General features: G+C 37.9%; 2 protein-coding genes across 3 annotated transcripts in view; both read left to right on the top strand.

Annotated features, from left to right (window-relative positions):
* The first annotated feature begins 426 nt into the window (after positions 1 to 426).
* On the top strand, positions 427 to 14,289 carry LOC306857299 (uncharacterized protein). The gene is made up of 18 exons (XM_079397180.1): positions 427 to 1,087; positions 3,285 to 3,452; positions 3,546 to 3,637; positions 3,706 to 3,820; positions 3,930 to 4,001; positions 4,251 to 4,366; positions 6,256 to 6,412; positions 6,810 to 6,940; positions 7,066 to 7,162; positions 7,255 to 7,533; positions 7,720 to 7,845; positions 8,036 to 8,188; positions 8,470 to 8,687; positions 8,849 to 9,017; positions 9,151 to 9,282; positions 9,708 to 10,457; positions 10,893 to 12,120; positions 13,281 to 14,289. Exons 1-18 carry the CDS (start codon positions 680 to 682, stop codon positions 13,331 to 13,333), a joined length of 4,464 nt encoding a protein of 1,487 aa, XP_079253306.1. The 5' UTR covers positions 427 to 679; the 3' UTR covers positions 13,334 to 14,289.
* Positions 14,290 to 15,154: 865 nt separating this feature from the next.
* Positions 15,155 to 22,934, top strand: part of LOC306857050 (signal-induced proliferation-associated 1-like protein 2) — a 65,885-nt gene continuing 58,105 nt past the window's right edge. Inside the window, exon 1 of one of the 2 annotated variants that reach the window (XM_079396705.1) lies at positions 15,155 to 15,295. The gene's annotated coding sequence lies outside the window, so the exon portion shown is untranslated. The remainder of the gene's footprint in view (positions 15,296 to 22,934) is intronic. The other variant, XM_079396706.1, reaches the window with a different exon arrangement.

The raw sequence follows: 22,934 nt of genomic DNA, 5'->3' as shown, positions 1-22,934 counted from the left end.
TCCCCCGTTGCTGCTCTGTAAACATTTAGATAATAGTATGAAGCTATCACCGTCTAAACCTCTTACAGCTGCTGCATCTACTCGCCTAGTATTTATCTGTTTATTTTGTTGCAGGATGCATCCGAGCACATAACATAAATGGATCTGTGAATTGTATGCATGCTACATGAAATCTGACAAAAACACTGCATGAGAAGGGAACAGCTGAGGAAAAATATATGACATCATTGTCGAGAAGCAAGGCCTCAGAGAGGGCTCGACTTTGTGTTTCTGATTCTTATCTGCCCACAACTTCTTATTTTGAGAGGAAGCTTTTACAGCTTGGGTTTACAGCCCTCTCTCCCTCCAAATGAGTGTGATGACCTCACCCTGTTTCTACTAAACTCTCTCTTACTCCTCTCCTCCCTCACCCCCTCTCGCTTTCTCATAGTCTGTGCGGGAGTGAGGCTGGAGTCACGTTCTCCACAGTTCCTGCAGTCTGCATCTCAAAAGTCTCTCTGCAGTGTCTCAGACGACTTCAGAGTGGACCATTTTAGCTTTGTTGACTGACTTGGTTGACTTCAGACTTGTAATTTGGTTGGATTTACCAGAAGAAGGATTCTTTTAAACAATGAGAATGATGTTTGATTGTTTTATGGTTATGTGTTCCTCAATCAGATGATAAAAAGAAAGAACAGCAATGAAGAGGATCCAACCTTTTACTATTGGGACCAAGTTATCTGTGCCCTCTGAAAACAAATGTCTGGATTATGTGGGCAACATCCTTCCTGTACAGGTTCTGGACTGCTGTGAACTAAGAAACAACTCTAACAATGACAATTCTCCTTTCCACGAGGAGAGATTGTCCACATCTACACCTCTGGAAGGACTTTCAGATGATATTAAAGAGGAAGATGACGGGGACTCTGTTTCCCCATCAGTTTCTTCCAGATCCATCAGGAAGATTGCTATGTGTGCAAATGTTGAAAGCCAGACTGTCAGTGACTTTAATGTGACAAACCATGAGACAAACAAGCCAAGTACTTCTACTGAAAAGCTGTTTCTTGTTGAGGAAAGATTGAGTGACAAGTCCGGTGCACAGCTGGAGGTGAGCAAGACTGCATTGCTTTCATGTGTTGGACATTATGTTCCTTAGCTAGAAAATATTTGCACATAGAGACAACCAGTACAATTCATTTGTGATATTATTTGAACTTTTATTATATAAATCTATTATAATTATAGATTATATAATTTTTTATATTTACAATTAATATTTAGAATTTTATTCAAACGTTTGAGGAAGATATATGATTGATTTAGATAAAGTATCAAACCAAGTAGTATTTAATTTTTAAGAAATATTATTGCCAAAAGGGTTATTAGGTTATAAGAAATATATATGAAATTAATTGCATTCATTTTTAATTCATTTAAATTGTTGGTATTTTTTAATGATATATTAAATTAATATGTTAAATTATAATAATATTCAGTTTAAATGATAACGTATGTCTGCGTGTGTGTGTGTGTGTGTGTGTACTGCATATATATAAACATTATAATGAATTATAAATATACTTAATGATATATAGTACTATTGATTAAGTATTAATGTTTTATCATTTTTATATTATATTTTTTATATAATATTTTAAATTATTCTCAATTAGACTCAACAAAAATAAAAAATAAAAAACAGACACCAAACTCTATATCTGGGATTGTAAAATTATTGGGATTGATTATAAAAATAGTGTATCATAATAAACAAAACAGCTTTTCCACACTTCAATTCTAATCATTTTTAGTTAGCTGGCATCACAACTTTTTTTTTTTTTTTTTTTTCACAGGCATCATAAACCAACAACACACACACCAGCTCCATATTTGTTATTCTCTCAGTCTCTCGCTGTTTTTTATGAGCTGTTTGTTAAATTGTTACAGTTACTGCCTGCCCATGCACACTCTCCACAAATGTCTGCAAAGAGTTTCCCACTGCAAAACTAGAAATGCAGCTTCTCATTGTACAAATGAGCACAACAAGAACACATTGTCTTATTGTGAGAGGAAGAAAAAATAAGAAAAAACTGCATGGATTATTACAGTTTTGCACACTGTGCTTATTGAGATGAGGTCATAGCCAGGCCCCTCATTACACAAGCCCACATCCGAGATGAACTGGTAATTTCCACAAAAAAATGGGAGGTAGTTCCAAACTGGAACACACAGGGAAGGATCTAAGTCTAAACTGATGATCAGACACAAATAATATTGAAACTACTGGCTGTGATGCACTTTGGGGCTAAAGAAGTACTAAATTATGTTACAGTATTCCACAACGTGTTCCCTTTTTTGTGTAAATTGTAAAACGACACTATAAATGTTAAAGGGCAGAAGATGTGGTTTGTGCACTCTTAAAGAATTTTAACACCATGTGCCAAGGATGCAGTCATTGCAGTGGTGCAGAAGACAAGTTAAGCAATGCAAGATCTGCAACATAAAACACCACTGCTAGATGAAATCATTATTTGGAATTAACACACCTTGCTGCAGGCTCATGTATTGTTGGTGGGCCAACAGACTCAGATCCTGCTATTATTGCGTTTTACGCAATAAAATACATCATAAAAATCCCCCGGGTGTCCCAAACACAGGTGCATAATCATGAGGTGTTCGCTGTGGAGATATCTGATACTTCTGAAGAGAATGTTTTGGCATATCATCTTGAAAGCAATCTTCCTGAATTAATTCGATACTTAATCTGTACTTCATGTACCCAAACAAACAACATGATTTTATTGCCTAACAGCTGAGAAACTGCAAAAGAATCAGAACTTGGCGCACAAATCGAATTAGTTGCAGCAACATAGAATGATGTAAGACATTTTGGGAGATTTACAAAATGAGAAATAGTCTGTCAGTCAAGAGTCTGTGAGGTCATTGGCCAAGAACGCAGATGAAAACCATAACTGGTAGAACATTATTGCTATAAAAAAGACTCAATAAAATATTTTTAAACGAGAAATAAATAAATAGAAACACTTGAAATTAGGAAACTAAAAAAAGTTCGGAAAACACATATACTGGTAATAAAAAAATAGGTGTAGAATCTGCATTTTCAATCAAATTGCAAGCAACACATTGAATTAAATGTAAAATTTCAATTGAAATTTAAATGTACAAACTTTATACATTAATACTTCAACTAAAAACTGAAATAGTACTTTTTGCCATTCGTACTCTTACAATCTTTGTTTAATTAACAACTCTGGCACAAAAACAGCTCATATATATTTTTCCAGACTGACCCATGGACTAAAGGAAGGAAGTTAAGGAACCTTCAATACGATTACAGCATGCCAACTTTCCCACGTGATCAACCAGAGGACGCATCTCGGAGCCCAAGGAGAGACCTCAAAGACTTTGAGAACTCTCTCATCCAACTGACGACAAGTCTGGACTTGATGCAGGTTAAATGCATCATAAAGATGTTTCTGTTTTGTTTATTAATGTGTCTTCTTGTACCATTACCTCATGTACTCTTAATTCATCTCCTATGCCAGGAGGAACCAGAAAGACCTCTCCAGAAGAAGACAGATGCTGTAGATTTAGGATTGGAAATGTTTAGAAGCCCGGGGGCCCACGTCGACAAATCGTAAGATTTCCTGGCACAAGGATTATTACACTTTTGTTAGTGATATAAACTGTTTGGTTTCTCTGCAGGTGGCTAAAGTTGAGGTCACTCCTGAGGGACTATCATCAGGATCTCATGTTGGCTCTAGATGTCTCATCATTTTACCAACAAGCCGACAGCATCATTGGCTCCATCAACAGCAAGGTTGAGAAAACAAGGGTTGATTAGTTTTGGCATTTAGAGAAGACCTCAAACAGTCTTTATAAATCATGATTGCAATACAAGTCCTGATTCAGGATGAATTTCATTGCAGAGGAACCGTGTACTGGTGGGTGACATCCCAAAAAGTGACAAAGAGACCGGGGAAATTGCCTGTCAGATCAACGTAAGTCAATCCATGATCTCATTAGAGGAAAATACTGTCTCTTGAATTTGAGAACATGAAAACAGTGTCGCAGTGTCACAGTCACTTTGTTTTTTTATGTATGATTTCTCACTCGACCAAATAGTAGCCTATTGCATTGGTCTCACACACAAGTTTTTTTTTTTCTCCGGACTATAGCAAATGAACTCCAAATGAATGATGTAATTTCCTTTCATGACCCCACCCCTCCCTGGACAACTCTCTTTCCAGATGCTGAACGAGTCTGCGTCTCGGCTGTCAACTCTCCACCCAACACTGGCTAGAAGAGTAATATGCAAACAGGCCGAGGTGAAGGAGAACTGGGCACTTCTCCAGGAGTTTCTCTGGTAAACGAAGTCCACTTACTCGCATTGTACTCCTGTGAACAAAAACCAATAGTAAACAAAGTATTAGAGAGCAGTGATGTCATATTTAAGGCTTGGAATAGTACATGACATCATGCTTAAATTGAATCCATAATCGTCAACATGCAGGACTGGAGCTGACATGTGGTTTAGTGATGTAATGTTATGGTCTTTTATTTTGATATTGACCTATTGCAGAGTCTTAGATCATAAATGGTAGATGTTGTTTTGAGGCAATTGCTACATATTTAGTTTCACACATTGATTGAGTTTAAGCATTTGCCAGTTTATGTAATGTTTTGTGCCTTTTTGAAGTATATTTCCGTATCCAAGAAGATAAATATCACTTAGAGCTTAGAAAAATATTATTTTGATTTCTAGATCATTTTTCTATTAAACCATGCACATCTGCTTTATAACATTGCCACTACAGAAAGCTGTAATTAGTGGCTTAGCTAACGTCACCCTTTTAAGTTACAAAATATCACACTGATTGTATCATAGCTCTTATCACAGAACAGTCAACAGCTTTAGACACAGAATTCCACAGATACTCACACCATTATGGAAACTTGGATTTGGAACATGACCTCTGCTAAATAGTATGACTTCTGAAAGTGTCAGAGAATGAATGACAGACAGGGAAAGAAATGGGGTGGTTATCGATGAATGAAGGCTGTTTCACCTCAGCTCTGGTGCAGATGTGAGGAATAGCTCATATGTATGGTATGAAGATATGGTGATGGGAGACAGGTACTCTGTGAAAATGCATAGAAGAATGTGCCCATGCAAAGTAAAATAGGCCCCACTTATAACCTACTTAGACCTAACATATTTTGAAATCAGTTAGAGTTAGAGTTTAATCATGCCTATGTCTATTAGGTCTGAGGCTATTGAAAATTCATTAATACAAAATGTTAAAAAAATCATTTTTTTAAAACAGTTTTAATAATGTTTTTTTTTTTTTGGAAAATCAGAACAAAAATATTGATTACTCTTGTGGTGATGGCTTGCACTACACAGATTTTTGTCCATCTGATATTCAATTTAATACCACATATCACATAATTATGTGTAAAATCATATTCAAGGTTTTCACAGAGAAATCGTTTTTTTTCAAGCACTTATTTATTTATTTAGTTATTTATTAGTTTTTTAAATTTAGAACTAACTAAAACCACACAAAAATTATTACTAGAAACTGATATATACTGTATATATATTATATTATAGATAGATAGATAGATAGATAGATAGATAGATAGATAGATAGATAGATAGATAGATAGATAGATAGATAGATAGATAGATAGATAGCCATCTTGCACTGTATAAACCAATTGTTATTTGCTAACAAAAACATATTTAGCAAGAAATTTTCATGGGTTTTTAAAAATGTCTATAGTAAAATTATCACAACATACACATTCTTTTATATCTGTCTTTTCAAAAAAGAAGCTGTTGCAGACATTACCCAATTTTTTGAAGTAAAGCCAACAAGCAATGGTTACATTCCTTTTTGGCTCTCTCAGCGAATCCTCTATCACTAGCTCTGCGAACACACCTTTCCTGAAACTATGAGGTAACCAGACAAGAGGGAAAAGCCTGCCAAAAATAATATCTTCCCAACGCCAAAATAATTGCTGCAAAACTTTGTCCAGGATTACATAACCTGCAGAGATAATGATGCGAGTGTTCTGTAGACATTTTTATTTATTCAATCTGCACGTTGTTAGCATTAAAGATTTACAATGCACTGACTTGTATAGTCAAAAATTATGATGAAGCATCATGATATGTTTGAAATGTTTTGAAGAGTAATGCTGCCCCTGTGGTGCCATTAGAGGTAAAATTTTGTTCCACTTCTACAGGAACCAGAAGACAGATGTTTCTTCAAAACGCCCATCAGCGTTACCCGCTGATCCTCTAACCACAAGCCCTGACTCACAGAGCTTTGCAAGAAATGAGGGTCACAGCGTAATGGGAAAAGACGTCAAAGAAGAGCAAAACCGTCTCAGGGGATTTGAGGTTAGCTGCAGTGCCTCCAAAAACATCTGCAAGCATGTGATTATAAATGACCAGTCATGACCACATAGAAAAATCGACTGGTCTGAAATTTCTGTTTGGTGAAACAGTCTTTTGCACAGAGGCTTTAAACGTATCACACTTGACAGATGACCTTCTTTAGACAGTGATATTACTTGACAGTTATAGTCCACAAAGTCTCTTTCCTATGAGTACTCATTTTGTGATTTTTGTTTCTTTTTATTTAGGCATGTTTCCATTTCAGAGTGAAAAAAATAGATATCAATATAGATATAGATACAAATACAAATCAAAAGATGCCATCCCATGTGTCTGCGATATTCTGGTGTTAATTATCAATGATTAAACTTAATCTATGCCTGAACATGTATTTCTGCAGTGCTCTCAAGGCCTGTGGACCCATAGGATGTGGAGTCCGGTTGAGGAATGTTCTACAGGGAGTCAAGTCTCACTGTCAGAAAGCAGCTGTTCCAAGCTGGACAACATCTCAGAAAAACAGGACAGGAAGAGGTGCAATTAGTGTTTTATTTCACAATGAATCTGTGGTTGACTAATTGTGAATGTGCCATTTCATACAATGGAATTCAAGATGCAGTTGTTGAGTAAAGTTTGATTAACACTTAATTTTTTCCCAGCTGTATCGACCAGATGGCTCAAACAACCCCTGTTTCCTCTCAAGAATGTCTCATACCCAATAACCTGTTGAAAGAGCTGACGACATCCACTGGAATGGTAATGCAATTTCAATATTTTTTTTTTCATAGCAGTGCACTAAACTCAAATATAAATGATCTCACTTATCTCTTTTCATCTCCTTTTTAAAGAATGAAGAACATGACTGCTCAAAGCAAAGACAAGACCACAAAATAGAGGAGCTCCTAAGCCAGGTGGAGGTCCTTTGGGATGCTCTGCAAAAGAAATATGGAGAGGAGAATAAGACTGAACCAGCAGAAAAAGAACAATCTGGAGATAAAGCTGCACAAATGGTGTCAGATCTCACAGTTTCAAACAATCTCCTGGAAAAAGTAGAGGAAGGCAGTTCAGGAATGCTTGAAAAGTTCCTTGAACTTCTGGATCCCAGTGGTTATCACAAAATATATCAGGTAAAACACCCATCATAACCTTCATAAAACTGTAGTTTTAAATGACTGTAATGATACCAAAACATGAACATGAATATAAGAAAAATAGTGCACTCGATTTCAAACTCATTACTTGTTGTGTTTGTGTATGAGTTAAAAAAATATAATGAATGCAGGACCACTCAGACCGTTGTAAATCTACTTTAGGATGTTCCTGGAACTCTGCAAGAAATGGCTGAGACTGCAGAAATGTCTCTAAATCTACTGAGTCAACAAACTGAACAAGAAAGATCCCAGAAGCAGGACCAGATCACTAATGAGCTACAAAGCTCGGTAAAATATGAGCTTGTTTCATAAAGCAATGTCCAACATCAACCTAATATTAGAGACCATATTTCACTCATTGTGTGTCACACAAATGACTTTAAATACCTCTTATAATTGTTTTAGAGAGTTTTTTTAATTAGATGATAAAAGATCAAACCAATAGGGACATGTAATTTGAAGATATATCTTTCCTCAGCTATCTACTCTAACACTGCGGATAAACCAACACCTCTGCCGCTGTGCTGAGCTCAGTATGGACCTCCTGGACATAGAAACAGATATGGCTGTGCTTTGTGACTCTGACCTCAGTGGTCTGGAGGGGCTACAGGAGCAGCAGGATGACCTAGAGGTCAGATAATTAAAAAAATACCTTTACTAATTGAATATAAATAGATGTTAATCACTATGTGAATGACCTTGGAGCAGTAATTAAGCATTTAAAGATGGGCCCAGTTTCTTAGGTATTAAAAAGTTGCTAAGATTAAGCACATATAGCCTACAATTATTTATAGGTTCCTTTATAAGGGATTTGCTGGATATAAGTTTTCCCACTGCATTCCAAAATGGATTTAATGAGCTTCAGTTTGACATTTTAGGTCATGCTAATGAATACATTTTTGTCCCACAAAGGCTCATTATAATATCATTGAGGGAGAGGTGAGAGAAATGGAGAGACTAGACGGTCAGCTAAAGGTTCCTTCCTCAGAACAGAGAGACCCTCTCAGGGAAGAGGTTCAGGCGATCCTGCAGGCTTGGGAAGAAGTAGGTCGCAACATGGCTGAAAACAGAGGCCGCATGGAGAAGTTCCACCAGATTCAGGACTACTTCGAAAACTATCTTGCCATGATGTAAGAAGAGAAAGTCTGACTAATTTGAATAATTATACATAATATTTCATATTTCATGTCAACAACTTTAGCAAGATATGTGTGGTTTTGTTATATTATAGCCTATTAATTTGGGACTGATGTGATATTTTGATACAGTTTTTTCTTCCTGTGTCCTGTAGTACGTGGACAGAGAACACCAGATCCTGTATCCTTGCTGGCAGCTCTGCTTGGAGAGAGAGTGAAGTTGCAGAGATTGATCACAGCATTGAAACAAAGCTGGATGAGTTTAGCAAACTGGCTGCAGCTGGTCAAATGCTTATGCAAGATGAGAGTCAGTTTAAAGACATTGTGAGTGTGTGATTGATTTACTGACAGTTGCCACATGGTCATCTAAAAGCGATCTCAGCTGTCTAAATATGCGGCGTCCATCTGCAGAATGTTCGTTATGATGTTTTCTTGATTATAATCTTCCTGTCTGTAGATCAAGGAGAGAACAGATGAGTTGCAAAGCATGCTGGGATGGATCCAGGTGAACTGGCACATTCAGAGAGAGCAGCTTAAAAGAAACCAGAATGGGAGACTAGAGTCAACAAATGATCCTGTTCAACAGCAGGTTATTCAATTTTTTTCTGTCATCATTTAAAAAAATATAATTTCAAATATAAAAGAGATAATGTAGAGTCATGTGATCATAATGGCAAAATGAACCCCATCAGGATCTTGTAACACCCTAAAGTATATTTTGTAATAATGGCAATCTGACTGCACACGCTCATCCCTAATATACAAATGTTTACCAAATAAACTCAAATAAGCCTTAATATTTTAGAGGAAAGAGTGATGCTAGAGATATGAAACAGCTGTGTTCAAATCTTTTAATTCGTCATTTGAAGCTGTAATTGTAAATAATGCAGTGTGCATTAGTCCCTCATTCATTCATTAACTACATTTTGTATTTTAAATAAATTCTAATGTAAATAAATAAATTGTGCTATTATTTTTGTACTTAATTTTTAAGTTGTGTTTTTCCTTGTTTAGGCTACACCTTTCAAAAAACCTTCTAATGGTCTTTGCATTATAAATGGAGAGGTCAAAGGAAGTACTGCTGAAAGACAGCCCTCTCAAAACAACTTTGAGCAACAGAATGAGAGGCATGATGTGTCCAGTGTTGTTAGTCAGGAGTCATGCCTTTCAAAGACATCCCTAGGCTCTAGCATCTGTCTCATTTTGAGCTTTGATGACCAGTCTTCAGGCATTAACCAAGTGACAAAGCAATGGTCCCCCAACAATAATGAAATACTTGAAGAATCAGCAAGCACCGTTCAGGCAGACAGCTGTCAATCACAGGACAAAAACTCAATGCACATGCAACAGCCACAAGAAATGCTCCAGGAGAGATGGCCGAATGAATCAGTCAGGAGTAAAGACACCAAACCAAAGTCACCAAACCCAAGTCATCTTGCACAATTGCAAATCAAAAACCAAGGAGAACCAGACCAGTCACCAAGCAAAGAAGAAATATCCAGCCAGTTGTCCACATGTAACATTGAATCATCATTTTGCAATCACCTACCAGAGAATCTGCAGTCCAACAACAACCAAACATATCTGCAACTATCACCAGACATCGATCAGATGCAAAATTCAGAGAATCAAGCGCAAAAAACTCAGTCACAAAGCTACAACCCAAACTGGATGCAAAAATCTGCACACAACAATCTAGAAACGAACCAAAACCAAAATGACGACCACCTGCGTGCTGAAGTGGCATCTGAAGTCACTCATAGAGTATGTATGACTTCAAATAGTGTGTTAAATTCAGACACATTCCAAACTGAACTCAAAGCTCACACACAAACCAGACATGCATGTGCTTGTTATTCTCTGGGCTCTGTACATCCTGTCCCATGTGGTAAAACAATGACCTCATGATTAAGTTTCCATGGCGTGGCTTTGAAATGCCTCCTGGTGGTGTGTATTGTAATAATTTGCTGTGAAGCCCGCACATGTCATATAGGATTTATTAACCTGGCATGCAATTGTATTAGTCATGCTTCGGCTAGTGCCATCACAGCTGTGTATGTATGCATTCAAGAGCCATACGATTTTTAAAGCTTACAGAATGTGTGTGGGCCATTATCAACTGGCTGTGAGTTTGGTTTTATGATATTGTAAATTGTGTCTCAGTTTATCTAAATGTTTGCTTTCAATTCTCTTTTGCAGGTGTTCACATATTTGCACGTCTCGGATAGTTACAGATCCACAGGGCGGGTCTTGGAGGTCATATCCCCAGAAAATGTCACACCTGAGAGGAGAACGGTTTATAATCACAACAGATTCAAGCCAAGCTCTTTATTCAAGCTGAAAAATCCAATCACAAATAAGAAGGAAAACCAGCGAAGGAACTCTCTGCTTGGCACTGTAGGATCGGAAAGATCTGGCAAACCTTCAAGCATTTTCAGGCGAAGGTGTAACACTTGGCCAGAAGGTGAAAGGAGAGTTAAAGAAAGTCAATTAAACTCCAAACTTCAGGTTTTTATTAAAAAAAACATGATGCCGGTGAATTCTGTCATTGATAACAAGTCCAACTCTTTTCCAGAAGAAAATTTGCCTAATGCTGTCAAGACTTCAAGTGGACCGGTTAAAAACATCTGCTCTTATTTGTCTCTAGGATCCACTCTTAGCTTCAGTCTTCCCAAGTGCTTTCACAACAGTGTCTTGGACATGGAAAATAAAGAGGAGATTCAACCTGTCCAGATTTATGATGACTCAAACAACCAAAAAATACCCTCAGCTCGAACGCCACAGTCAGAAATGGAGGTAGAATCAGTGATACATACTAAACAAACTGAAATAAACCTTCATACAGTAGATGTGGAAGATTTTGACAGTACAGAAGAACCAACCACTGAGGTTGAGACCCAACAGTTAAACCAAGTTTATGAAAGCACCGAGGCTGTCTTGAGGGTTTTCACGCCGGTTGAATATGAAGAACCTGATCATGTCTCCTCCAGCCGTCACGAAGCCTCATCTCCAGTGGTCAATTGCCCTGTCACTCACTGTGGGCCTCTGTGTCCTTCGTCATCAGGTGGTCACAATTGCTTAAGTGTTTACACTAAAATAAAAGACCTGAACGGCCACTTATATTACACATCCAAATACATGAAGACAAACCCCTCAAAAAAAATGTTCTTTAAAGGCCCAGGCTCTCGTAAGAACGATCGTGTCATAAACTGTGGTGTGAGAGACTGTGCGGTGTGTTTCAGTGATACAGTGAAAGAGACAAGTGTAGACCGGGCAGAGAAACCTGACATCAGCATGGAGGAGCTTCTTAAGCCAGGCCACTGGTTATTCCAGCAGGTGGAAGAGGAACTGGAAGATATCTGGAGAGGAAGAGTGGGTAATCTCACTTCAAACTGTACTGTGGAAACAAATACGGATGAAGAAACAGGTAGGAGACGATTCTCACAATAAATGTTAATGACTGAATTAGGAAATGAATAATTTTGTTCATCAGGGACATATTAACAAAAGTGACAGTAAAGACATTTATAATGTTATGAGATATGTTTATTTCAATAAATACTTTTTAATAAATACTAAACATATTTTTAAATTCAGACTGCAATTTTCTCCAATATAATAATAAATAAGTATAATCATTATATGCATTATAATTCAGACAGAGCAGAACAGGCAGAGCTGTTTTCAACACTGATAATAATAATAATAATAATAATAATAATAATAAATGTTTCTTAAACATGAAATCGGCATACTAAAATGATTTCTTATTATTATACATCTTATAAATATTATTATAATAATATTTTATAAAAAATCTGTTTTTACTATATTTTGGATCAAATAAATGCAGCCTAGGTGAGCATAACAACACACGCATATTGTCTAATTAATTGGCCATCACTGAAAATATTTTGATAAAATATAAATCAATAGAGTAGTGCTGTTCTTAGGTGACACTGGTATGCCATCATATGATTAACTACTGCAATATTCATATTAGTGGCCAGACTATGTGACCTGCCAAATTGTGATGTGATTAGCGAATAGCTCCATCTGTTGGGCATGTGCAAATGAGGGGAAAATACTGTTTTTATTTCAAAAGATTTTGAGCTACAGATATGAATGATATAATGTCTAATAAAATATGTGACATTTGAAACACAGAAGTACAGGCTATGCATAAATATGGATAAAGAGCTACTGTAAGTTTATTGGAGGGGCACCTGCATTTCTGGATGAAGAGAAAGAAAAGACTGTGTCTGTAATTGCATTAGATATTTTTATGCACCAGTTATTAATCATGAAATGATATGGCATTTATTACACCGACAAATACTCCAGGCTGTAATAATGACAATATCTCATGGGGATAACACTGAAAATGATTGCCATGTTTGACAGCTGTGTTGGGCCCAAAACACAGCTTTCAAAATTAGGCCAGTATTTCCCTTTAGACTTAAAATGTGCTTAAAATTGAGTATGTGAATGAGTATATGATATGACACATGCAGATTTATAATGAAAAACAAATGAACAATTACGTCTCCTTATTAATGGCAGGTTAATTGCTTTTTTTAATTGCAGGGATATCAATCAAAACCAACAGGGGACAGGTAGCCCACCCACTCCATGGATGAGATGGCTGTTTTGGACATGTAACCTCTCACATCATTGACAAGATGGATTATTTCATGGATCCATTTATCTGCTGTACATTTAGTATGCTGAATTTGTATTATTGTATTTCATTTGTATTCTTCTCTATATCAACATGGTAAATTTAACTCTGAACTAACTCATGTACAATGCAGATCCACAATAGAGGTTTGAAATTTCATTGCCAAACTCCAGATGGAGCCCTTGTCACGCTTACGCGTACTGTGCAGCATTAGGTAAGCACAGAGGAATGGTCAGCCCAAGTACAATAAAAAGCCACCTCTGTGGACACCCATTTAGAGCTAACAACAGAATCAGCATGCCCAGAGACCTCATCCTGCTTATTCACTGAGGAAATAATAACAACACTGCCATGAGAAAGCCCTTGCATATGAATTACACTCTCCTTTATAACCAGATTCTAATGCAATAAACTGTACATCTGAGAAAACACTATGTAAATCACTATTGTGGAACATATATGCAATTGAAGGGATTATTACTGTGTTTGTGTGGTCATGCTGTTTTGTTATTCTCACAATTATGTCACACTATTTTGCACAAAATAAAACTGAAACCACATCAGTGTTAGTGTGATTTACATGCAGATTGCTTCAAGGTAAAGATCACATACATCGTAGCACATATAGGTCAACGTAAAGGCACTTTACAGTGTTGGAAACACGACTCGATGGCTATAAGATGACACGCATGTCACAGGGTAGCTCCCATCAGAGCTAAAAATAACTTGACATTTTACTAGAGCGTGTAAGATTGTTCATGCCAATAATATGAGGCTTAAATTTGATCATAAGTCAACTTCTGACAAATGAGCTCTCTCTTGCACGCATTACAAAAGCAATGTTATTAAAAATGTTTTATGTTAAAATCAAAAATACATTTTGAAAATTTGTGTTTGGGAGTTGATATTTCATGTAACAATAAAAAGAAATAACAAATATTTTGAGAAAACAAATATTTTGTGTAAATAAATATGTTGTGAAATTGAGTTATGATTATACAATCTGTTGATGGCATAATAGTAAAATGACTTTACATGACAGTAGATGACTTTCATTTATTTTACTACTTTTAACTTAAATGTTAAGTGAATACTCAAATGCAGTATTTAATAAATACGCCTACTCAACAATGAATAACACAAAATACATTCCATCCATTATCCACTGTATTCACATCTATTCCACCATTGCATAAAGTCGCCTCTAGTCTAGGCAACAAACACATCTTCATTAAAACTGTGGATACCTGTAAATGTCACTAAAAATATGAATTATATTTTTTGATGTGTGACAATCACACAAAAAAAAATAGCCCTGGGGGCAAAAATGTCTCCTCCACATAACAAAAAAGTTTTTTAAATGACCGTCAGGATGTAGTGTGACCAAGTTAAAACATTTTACTTGTTTATTCAACGTTTTCATTATTAATTGCTATCTAATATGCATAACGTGCTTACATAAATAAAATGGATTTGTTGCCCTGAAGCAATTTCGTGGATTAAATGAGTGCTTACATCTTATAAATGCAGACATTAAAAATGTAATTTAAGAAGTGGACATTTTTAGAACTTATTCTTCCATAAAAGCTGTATGATTTAATTGCCTCTCACACTACATTGTCCCAAACAGCCTCTTTGAAGTCAAAGGCTGAGATTGACAGGCCAGACAGCAAATGATGCGCCTCTGTTACAGGAGGCGGGGCTCTGTCTACGCCACGGCGAATCAGCGCGCAGAAGAGGCGGGGTTTGTGCCGGTGATGCTGTCAGTCAGCCGCTCGCTGTGTCCTGAGATCTGTCGAGTTGTTGCGCTTCTATCGTGGAAGGCGCGTCTCTTTGGGAAATAACGCGTGCATTGACACAAGGAATCGTTGCGTTGTATCATTTTCACATACAGTGGGATTGTCGTTTCGTGGTTGGCGAGGTAAGATGACAACAATTTGAATCTGTTTCTTGTATTTGAACTTGTTCCGAAAGAAACTTTTTCTTAAAGGTGAACTCCACGGAGCTTAGTGGGTTTTGTCCCAACAGATCCATCCGGCTCCACTGCGCGTGGTTTTTTTGGGGGGGTTTAACAATAGGTTCTATCATTAAAGCAGGGGAACATATTAAATTGCTTTGTTTTAGATAAATATATTTGGTTTAAATAAATGTGCACTGATGCACATAACAGTGGGTAGTTTAGTAGCCTTGTTCAGCGTTTGGGAATGGGGGGGATTAACAACAAAACATTGTACAATACCTTGACAATACATTTGTTTGCAGGCTTGATGTTGTACAATTTGTGATTTGTGTGAAAAGGTTGAATATTTATTCGCTTTGTTGTTTTCTTTTCACTTTAAAGCCAAAATTAAAGTGGTCGTCATTGACTCGCTCCCATTTGGATAGCCTACTTTCTTCCATGCAACACACAAGTAATCGACACGAGTCGTTAAACTATATATTTTCAAAGTCTTCTGAGGCCATGCGATATTGTGAGAATGAATTGAATTGAACTCCAGTCCGATTCGTAAACAAATCATTGACTGTGTCCGAATACTGTATAGCAAGCAGAAATCACTAGTATGACAGTTTCATGAAACAATAACAACATGACAAGTGTGGTTTAGATTATATATCGAACATAGGCCACTTTGTACTCTGAACATAGTAGCCTATGTTATTTTGTAGGGCTGGGTTTTGGCACAAATTTCACGATTCGATTCTTATTCACAAGCTTGTGATTCGATTCAGTATCGATTATTTTGGATATATATCTGGTACAGTAGGCCTACTACATGCCAAATTTTCTCAAGGGAAGAAAATCTCAACTAATGCGGAGAGTTAGTTGGTACTACATTACTATAAGGTTAAAATCGACTGATTTGTTAAAATTACACTTAATGAAGTTTTTAAAAATACTAATAGTTACAATTAACTTAGCATAATAATAGTTCTACTTCAATTCGTTTTTTTTTATATAAACGTAATGGTAGTGGCTGTCATAACTTTATGGATTTATTCAAACATAAACATTGAAGAGTAGCCTAGTCAAGTCAATATTATTTGTATTGCGCTTTTAACAATGCAAATTGTGTCAAAGCAGCTTTACATTGGCTTGATATAAAGCTGGGTGGCTTTATATTTACATTAATTAATAATAAAAAACAGTCTCAGTTGTTCATTGGAATGGCTGCTTCTCTCATGAACTTGCCAAGAAGTGCTTGGGCAGATATCCCAATCTTCAGTGAATAATGACTTCATTTTTTTTTCTCGCACAAAGGGATTGTATGGCTTCAGGCAACTTGGAAAATAGTGCACGTCATGTGGACTATTTTTATGTTAATTTCATGGTGATTTTGTGCCACAGAATTTATCTCCACAGAAGAGCGAAAGTCATGCAGGCTTGAAATGACAGTATTGTTGATCATTGTTGTGAGAACTATTCCTTCAAAGCCCTTCAGTCTACAACTGATCCTATACATTTTCAATTTGAAACAAGGGAGTTTTGTGAAAACTCAGTCTGTACCATTTTAGTACAAATGATTGTCTTCATTATCTTCATCTCTAATAATGGAAATACTCGGTCTGTCACTGGTGTTGAAAACCCTGCAATGGTCCGAAATGGATTAGTCTCGCTTAATTTGTAACGCTTTAAAGAGAAATCGTTTTTTTTGTTGTTGTTCCTTCAGCAGTAACCTTGGCAGCCAGCTGTTGCTTCGAACATTTTGGCAGTCTACCCAGTAAATCTGCGGTTTTAGTCTCTCTCCTGGGTTTGGAGTTTTTGATGCCCAAATTGGAGGGGTTTGTGTGCTTTGCAGGCTGAAACCCTTTGTAGCTCCGCTGTCTTTGTTTTAGGCGCATCCATTATTCAAATTCAGGCAAATACTCTGTTCTCATCTGTTAGAAACTGAGTGGCATGTAAATGAAATGTCTTCATCAAATGGAGACTACAGATATCCGCCCAAATGTCTTGCATGTCAAATGAGGTGCAGATGGCTCTGAATGCTCATCTAATGAGTTTTCATATATTTTATTGTTAATTTAATTATCAAAACTAAAGTGTAATTATGCTCAGCCTAGCTAAATTTAGTCAGAAACACTTTTCTTGAGAGCAGGGCTTGGTGCCAACCAAGAAACACATCTGTGTCCTGTTGGTTTGAGCTAGAAGAATGTTGTGCTCTTTCTGTGACATGTTCATATTCTCACTTAAATGGTGATACACTGCTTTAAACCTCTGAATGAATAGTCATGCTGCTTTGTGTGGTCATTTGAAACCCCCTCAGGGTGGATTAGAAGTCAAACTCCCCGAATGTCTGACAGCAGGGAACCCGTCAAAAACACTTTTCTCGCGCTCAGAGGGTTCAAATCAATGGCCTTTGTGTCGCTAGCACTGACAGAAAACAGGCCTGAGGGCGATTTGTTTGTGTTAGTGGATTAATTTCCCCTCTCTCTGTGTCATGGCGGGCACCTGTCAGCACTGAGGGACTCTTCACGTGAACCCTGTGGGACTTTTTCGGCTGTCCCGGCATAGTGCGGTCAGGCTAATTAAGTCTCCGGTCTTTTCTTTGCGACTCCCTGGTCTCATCCCTTGGGCCTTAGACCAACGTTGAGATCGTAGAAAAAGATCAGCAGATGTTTTTCAAGTGGTTTAGTGCAATGCGATTTAGGGAAATTATATTAGACGCAGCTGAGTTTGAATTAGCCCTCTACTGACCGTTGATTGAGTTATCCTTGTGAGATCCTGTTGACCCTAGTGAGCAAATCACAAGACTGCTCCCCTTTTTCATTGTTCATAGGCAACTGTGTGAGTCCAGTATGGGTGGTTGTGAATGTTTGTGTGTCTGGCTCCATGGGAGGAGTTGTTTCCTCTGTGCATCTCTGGTTCCCTAGGGATGGTAAACAATCAGAGCATATTTGAGCGCCCAGATCCTGCACGGTGGGGCAGATTATGTACATAGTTTGCATAATTCGCAGATAATGGAAAGGAAATAAGTTCGGATGTGTTTCAAGTTTACCAAATCAAGGTCGGGAGTTGAGAACACCTCAGGGAACAAGATCCAAATGCCTTAATTTGAAGACTAAACAGTCCCTGCCCTAAGTGTGACCTCTTTCTGAAAGAGTTTGTCTTTTTCTTCTCTTGGAAAGGAAGTATTTCATTATCTTGAGACTCAGATTGGATGCTCTAGTTCCTGATCTGTTTGCCCCTCTGTAAACTCTTAAAATAGTCACTCAAGTCCATGCAAGACCCTGTTTGTTCATTGATTTATTGTAAGATTATGTTCTAAAAAAATAATAATGGTTGAGTAGTCAGCTGGAGATCATGAAAAAGCTTTTGAAATGGCTGCTGGTAGTGAAATCTGTTCTCTTGAAGTGGAGTCTCGGAAGACAATGACAAAGGATACATTGTTAATTTGCTTGTAGTATTGTAGTAGTGCATTTTTTTACCGATGAATAGCATGAGGAGAATGCATGGACACAGACAGGGATTAGCTATGGCCATCTGTTGCCTGAGGAATCGATAGCCAGACCTTTCTCGTCTTCCCTGCATGGGTACAGGAAAGGATCACTGCACCACTCCATCAACGGCACTTCAGTTTGGCCGAGAGTGACCTCAGATACTCCATTTATAATGAGTGTTCGATCATGCACCTTTGTGAGCAAGAGAGTGACGTCTTACATGGGACCACGACTCCCACCTTTCACCCACCATCCCTGGCACTCTTCCAGCACCCTGCATGACCTGAAAACCTCTTGTTAAGATGAATGATATAGGCCTAATTGGTTTAAAGTAGTCGGCTGTACTGTATGTTCAGCAGTGGTTGCCAAATGCCAACTGCTAATGTTAATTTTAAAACTTTCCAAAGTGCTTTTTCTCAAGCTACCGTATCATGAGGACACTCATTTGTTAGTGTTTTCCTGAATTTTCTGTTAGGCTTTGTCTGTTCTGACGTATCTGGTTTTCTTTTGGTTGTCCCAGTGGATGCTTCTATTGCGAGAAAAGATTTCCATTTAGTTGGCCATTGAGTTCCCAGCTATTTTCTTCCTTCTCACATTCTCTTTCATGGCTCTCTTTGAAGGTGTCGACACAATGGAGAGTCTTCCTATGACACTTCCGCAGCCTGTAGGCTTGAGGATTCTGTTTTCAGGTCGATATAGAGTAGACCATGTCATCCTTATTGCGGTAGACAACCCTAAAGAGCTGACGCCAACTCAGACCACCCTTCTCACTTCTGCCTGGGTGACTTTCCTGACATTCCTGGCAGAATCACCTGGCTTTAGCACCCCGCATTTCTGAATCCAAGACATTGTGTGGTTTATGTTTAGTCTGTATATGTTGTTTCATTCCAGGGTTTGTTATGAAGCATGGATGTGTTATCTCAGAACATAAAGGGTCTGGCTTTTGGTGTTGTATTGCAGTCATGTGACTGCAAAACTGTTTAAGTTCATTGGAGATGGAGGGAACTGCCTGCTATATGAGTGCTGGCAATTTGAAGAAAGACGAAGGCTTGTACTGGAAACCTTAATGGTTCCGTAATTATATTACCAAATTGCTTCTCGTTAGTTTCACACATCGCTCTTTAATGTTCTCTCTAATCCAACACTCTATCCATCTTAAAGGGGTAGTTCACCCAAAAGTTTACTCGACCTCATGTTTTTACAAATCTGTATGACTTAGTTTATATATACTTTGTATGTAACTTGTTTGTATAGACCAAAAAAACATTTTTTGCTTTCTGTAGAAGAAAATTAGTCATACAGGTTTGATATGACACAACATAAAGTAATTCATGATTTAAATTTTTAGATCAATCTATCCATTTAATTGTCAATCTTTAATATATTTTAAGCAAGACAAGTGTTTTTATTATTTATTACTTGCTTTATGTATATTTAACATCTTTGTCATGTTTAATAGCCTACAGCCCCAGCCTCATAATAACTCAGCCATCTCGCACCATTCCCTCTTTTCTGCCTAATGCAAAGGCCCATGGGAAAGAGAGTGAGGCTGTTGGCAACCCCTATCAGATGCATGGAGCCATCTGCCTCTACACCTGACACTATAACACTCACTTTCATCCATCCAGTTGGGTCTCAACCCCACCAAATGTCTTTTCCTGATTAACAATAGTTTCATTTCAAACCCTTTCGCTCATATGTTCCCGCCATCCTTTGGGATCTTCCCTCTTCCTTTCCACCTGTTCTGTGAGTTTAACCTTGGATGACAAGTTGTTCAATATTTAAAATGGCAAATGCTACAAAAAAATAGAGCACTGGAGTGCAGCGTCTGCATTGGTTTCTGCACCGTTTGTTTCCATGTGGGGCTTTTGTTTCGAGTTGGGGACAAGGATTGAAATATCAGCAGATAGATTTCCTCAGTTCCACTTTGGCTGAACCGAATCTCATTCAAGCATCTACGCTCATTGTGAGAGGGGGAGATTATAGGGAGGCTGGCTGACGCACACAGGGCCGTCTCCTTCTGGCTTCACTCTCTCTCTTTGAAGCAGATCTCTGTTCTCATCGGGACTAATATAACTCTCTCGTACTTGCTAAGTGGACTCTTTGGAGGTTTCTGCCACAAAGAGGGACTTCTAATGGGGACAGGCAGATTTACGCGAAGTGTTCAAAGACACGAGTATCCCCATCTCTGTGTTGTTGGGTGGGTGGAAAGATCTGAGCCTTTCGTTAACACCAGCAGACTGAGCAAAGCTCTTTCACAATTAGATATTTTTTAATTTCATAAAGTTGCGCACAAGCCTTCAGGGTGAAAATTTGCGGAATGTCACCTCTTAACAAGTCTGTAATTGGTTCTCGGCTTTCTTCGCTTCCACCTGGAGAAACATTGTACGACTAATCAGATGATTGACGGGGAGCTGAAAAAATGAATTATGTGCACAATACGGCCTTGCATAAGGTTAACAGCTCCTGCCAAGTGTTGAGAGAACAGTGGCTGTGTTGTACCTATGTCAGTTGTCATGGAGGCGTGTCCCAAAGCGAAGAAAGTGATAAAGACTGCTCAGTATCTGTGAAGTCTTTGTTTTGCAATGCTTACCCTTCAACAGCCATGAATCACCACATCATTAGCTTGTCTTGACTGCTCTGCGCAGTTGCGTTCATTCGGATTCTGCTCAACATTATTGTTGTCTTCTTGATGGACAGTAAAGATGTATAGTAGAGAAATTGCGAGGTGAAAGATGGCGCAACTGTCTCCTTCACGTTACGTCATCGTTGTGGCTCATTAGCCGTTAGCTTCTTTCAGCGTATTTGCGCAATGATTAAACGCATTGTACGCTAGACAGCGCCACCTCCACAATGCAAGTCGAGTGGAAAGCTGATTATTTTTGCCCTACATTTCCTCCTTGCCAGGCCTGGATTGTAATTCCCATGACAGTGGGGTTGTTTGTTAGTCATGCGTGTACAAGGACGATTAAATGCCTGTAATCCTCAGGACCCCTCATGTTAAGAGTCTATTTTACTCTAATTGCACTTAAATACACATGTTTCAGGTCTTTGTCCTTGGCTGCATTGTTGTGAATGTTACTCTTTCGGGGAGTCCTACCGATGCTATGACCACAGCCTGTCCCAGGTATATCTCTCATCTGAGTACTAAATATGCACTATAGTATGATTTAGTATGAAACTGCTGGATGTAATTTACATGTGTTGGTCATAATCAGCAAGGCTATTTGTAGCAGAAACAGCTGTTGTTTGTTGCGGTGGTGGTATAGCTGATGCTATTCTGCACACACAGCAAACCCTCACAGCCCTTTAATAAATCATAACCATTTTGTCTAAGAAGGTAATAACTCAACTTGCTCCAGTCTATTCACTTTTATACGTTTTTTTTTTCAGACTTAAAGGCAAAGCCCATTTTTTACGATGTGTACTTTCTTTCCCAGTTTAATGTGGAGAGTTAACGTCATTTTTCGTTGATTCAAATGGCCTGAAAAGCAGTGGTGTGAGTTTAGGCATTTTTGGAAATATTTTTTTCAGTTCTGTTTGGTGCCACTGTTGGTATAGAAATCACAAATTTCATCTTTAAAGTATCAACTGAAGCAACTTTTCTTGCCCCTGGTGTGGTGAAGATGGTGGTGAAGGTCCTTTGATCTTCTACTGGCCACTTCGCCAGGGACAGATGGGCAGGTTTATTTTTGAGGTCAAGGTGCCTCTTTGCCCCAGGGTTTCCTATTGTTCTGTCTTATTGATCTCATCCCATAAACGGACATGTCCCCATTGGTTTGGAATGTGAACTGTTGCATATGCTTCAGTCAATGAGCTGAATGTCAGCAAGGTCATCTTTAAGCCCTTCTTGTTTGTTTGGGTGGCACAAAGGTTTAACGGTGAAGATCCCTTTCTTTTGACCCTTTCTTTTCCAGTGGTTCTCTCTACTCTGTTATTTATTTAATTATTTTAATCTCACCCATTCTTCTCCGTCTTTACCACTGAAATAAGATGTTAGGTTTTATCATTTTCTGGAAGCTCCTGTGACCTGGAAAATTAGAGACATTTGTGCAGGAAATTATGGGTTTGATTATGGTGGCAGGAAATGGCTGTCGGCAATTAAAAAGATGAGGAGAAAACAC

Source organism: Barbus barbus (genome assembly GCF_936440315.1).
Source record: "Barbus barbus genome assembly, chromosome: 37".
NCBI classification, from domain to species: Eukaryota; Metazoa; Chordata; class Actinopteri; order Cypriniformes; family Cyprinidae; genus Barbus; species Barbus barbus.
Note: the sequence above shows the minus strand (reverse complement) of the source record. Positions and strands in the feature narration are given on the sequence as shown.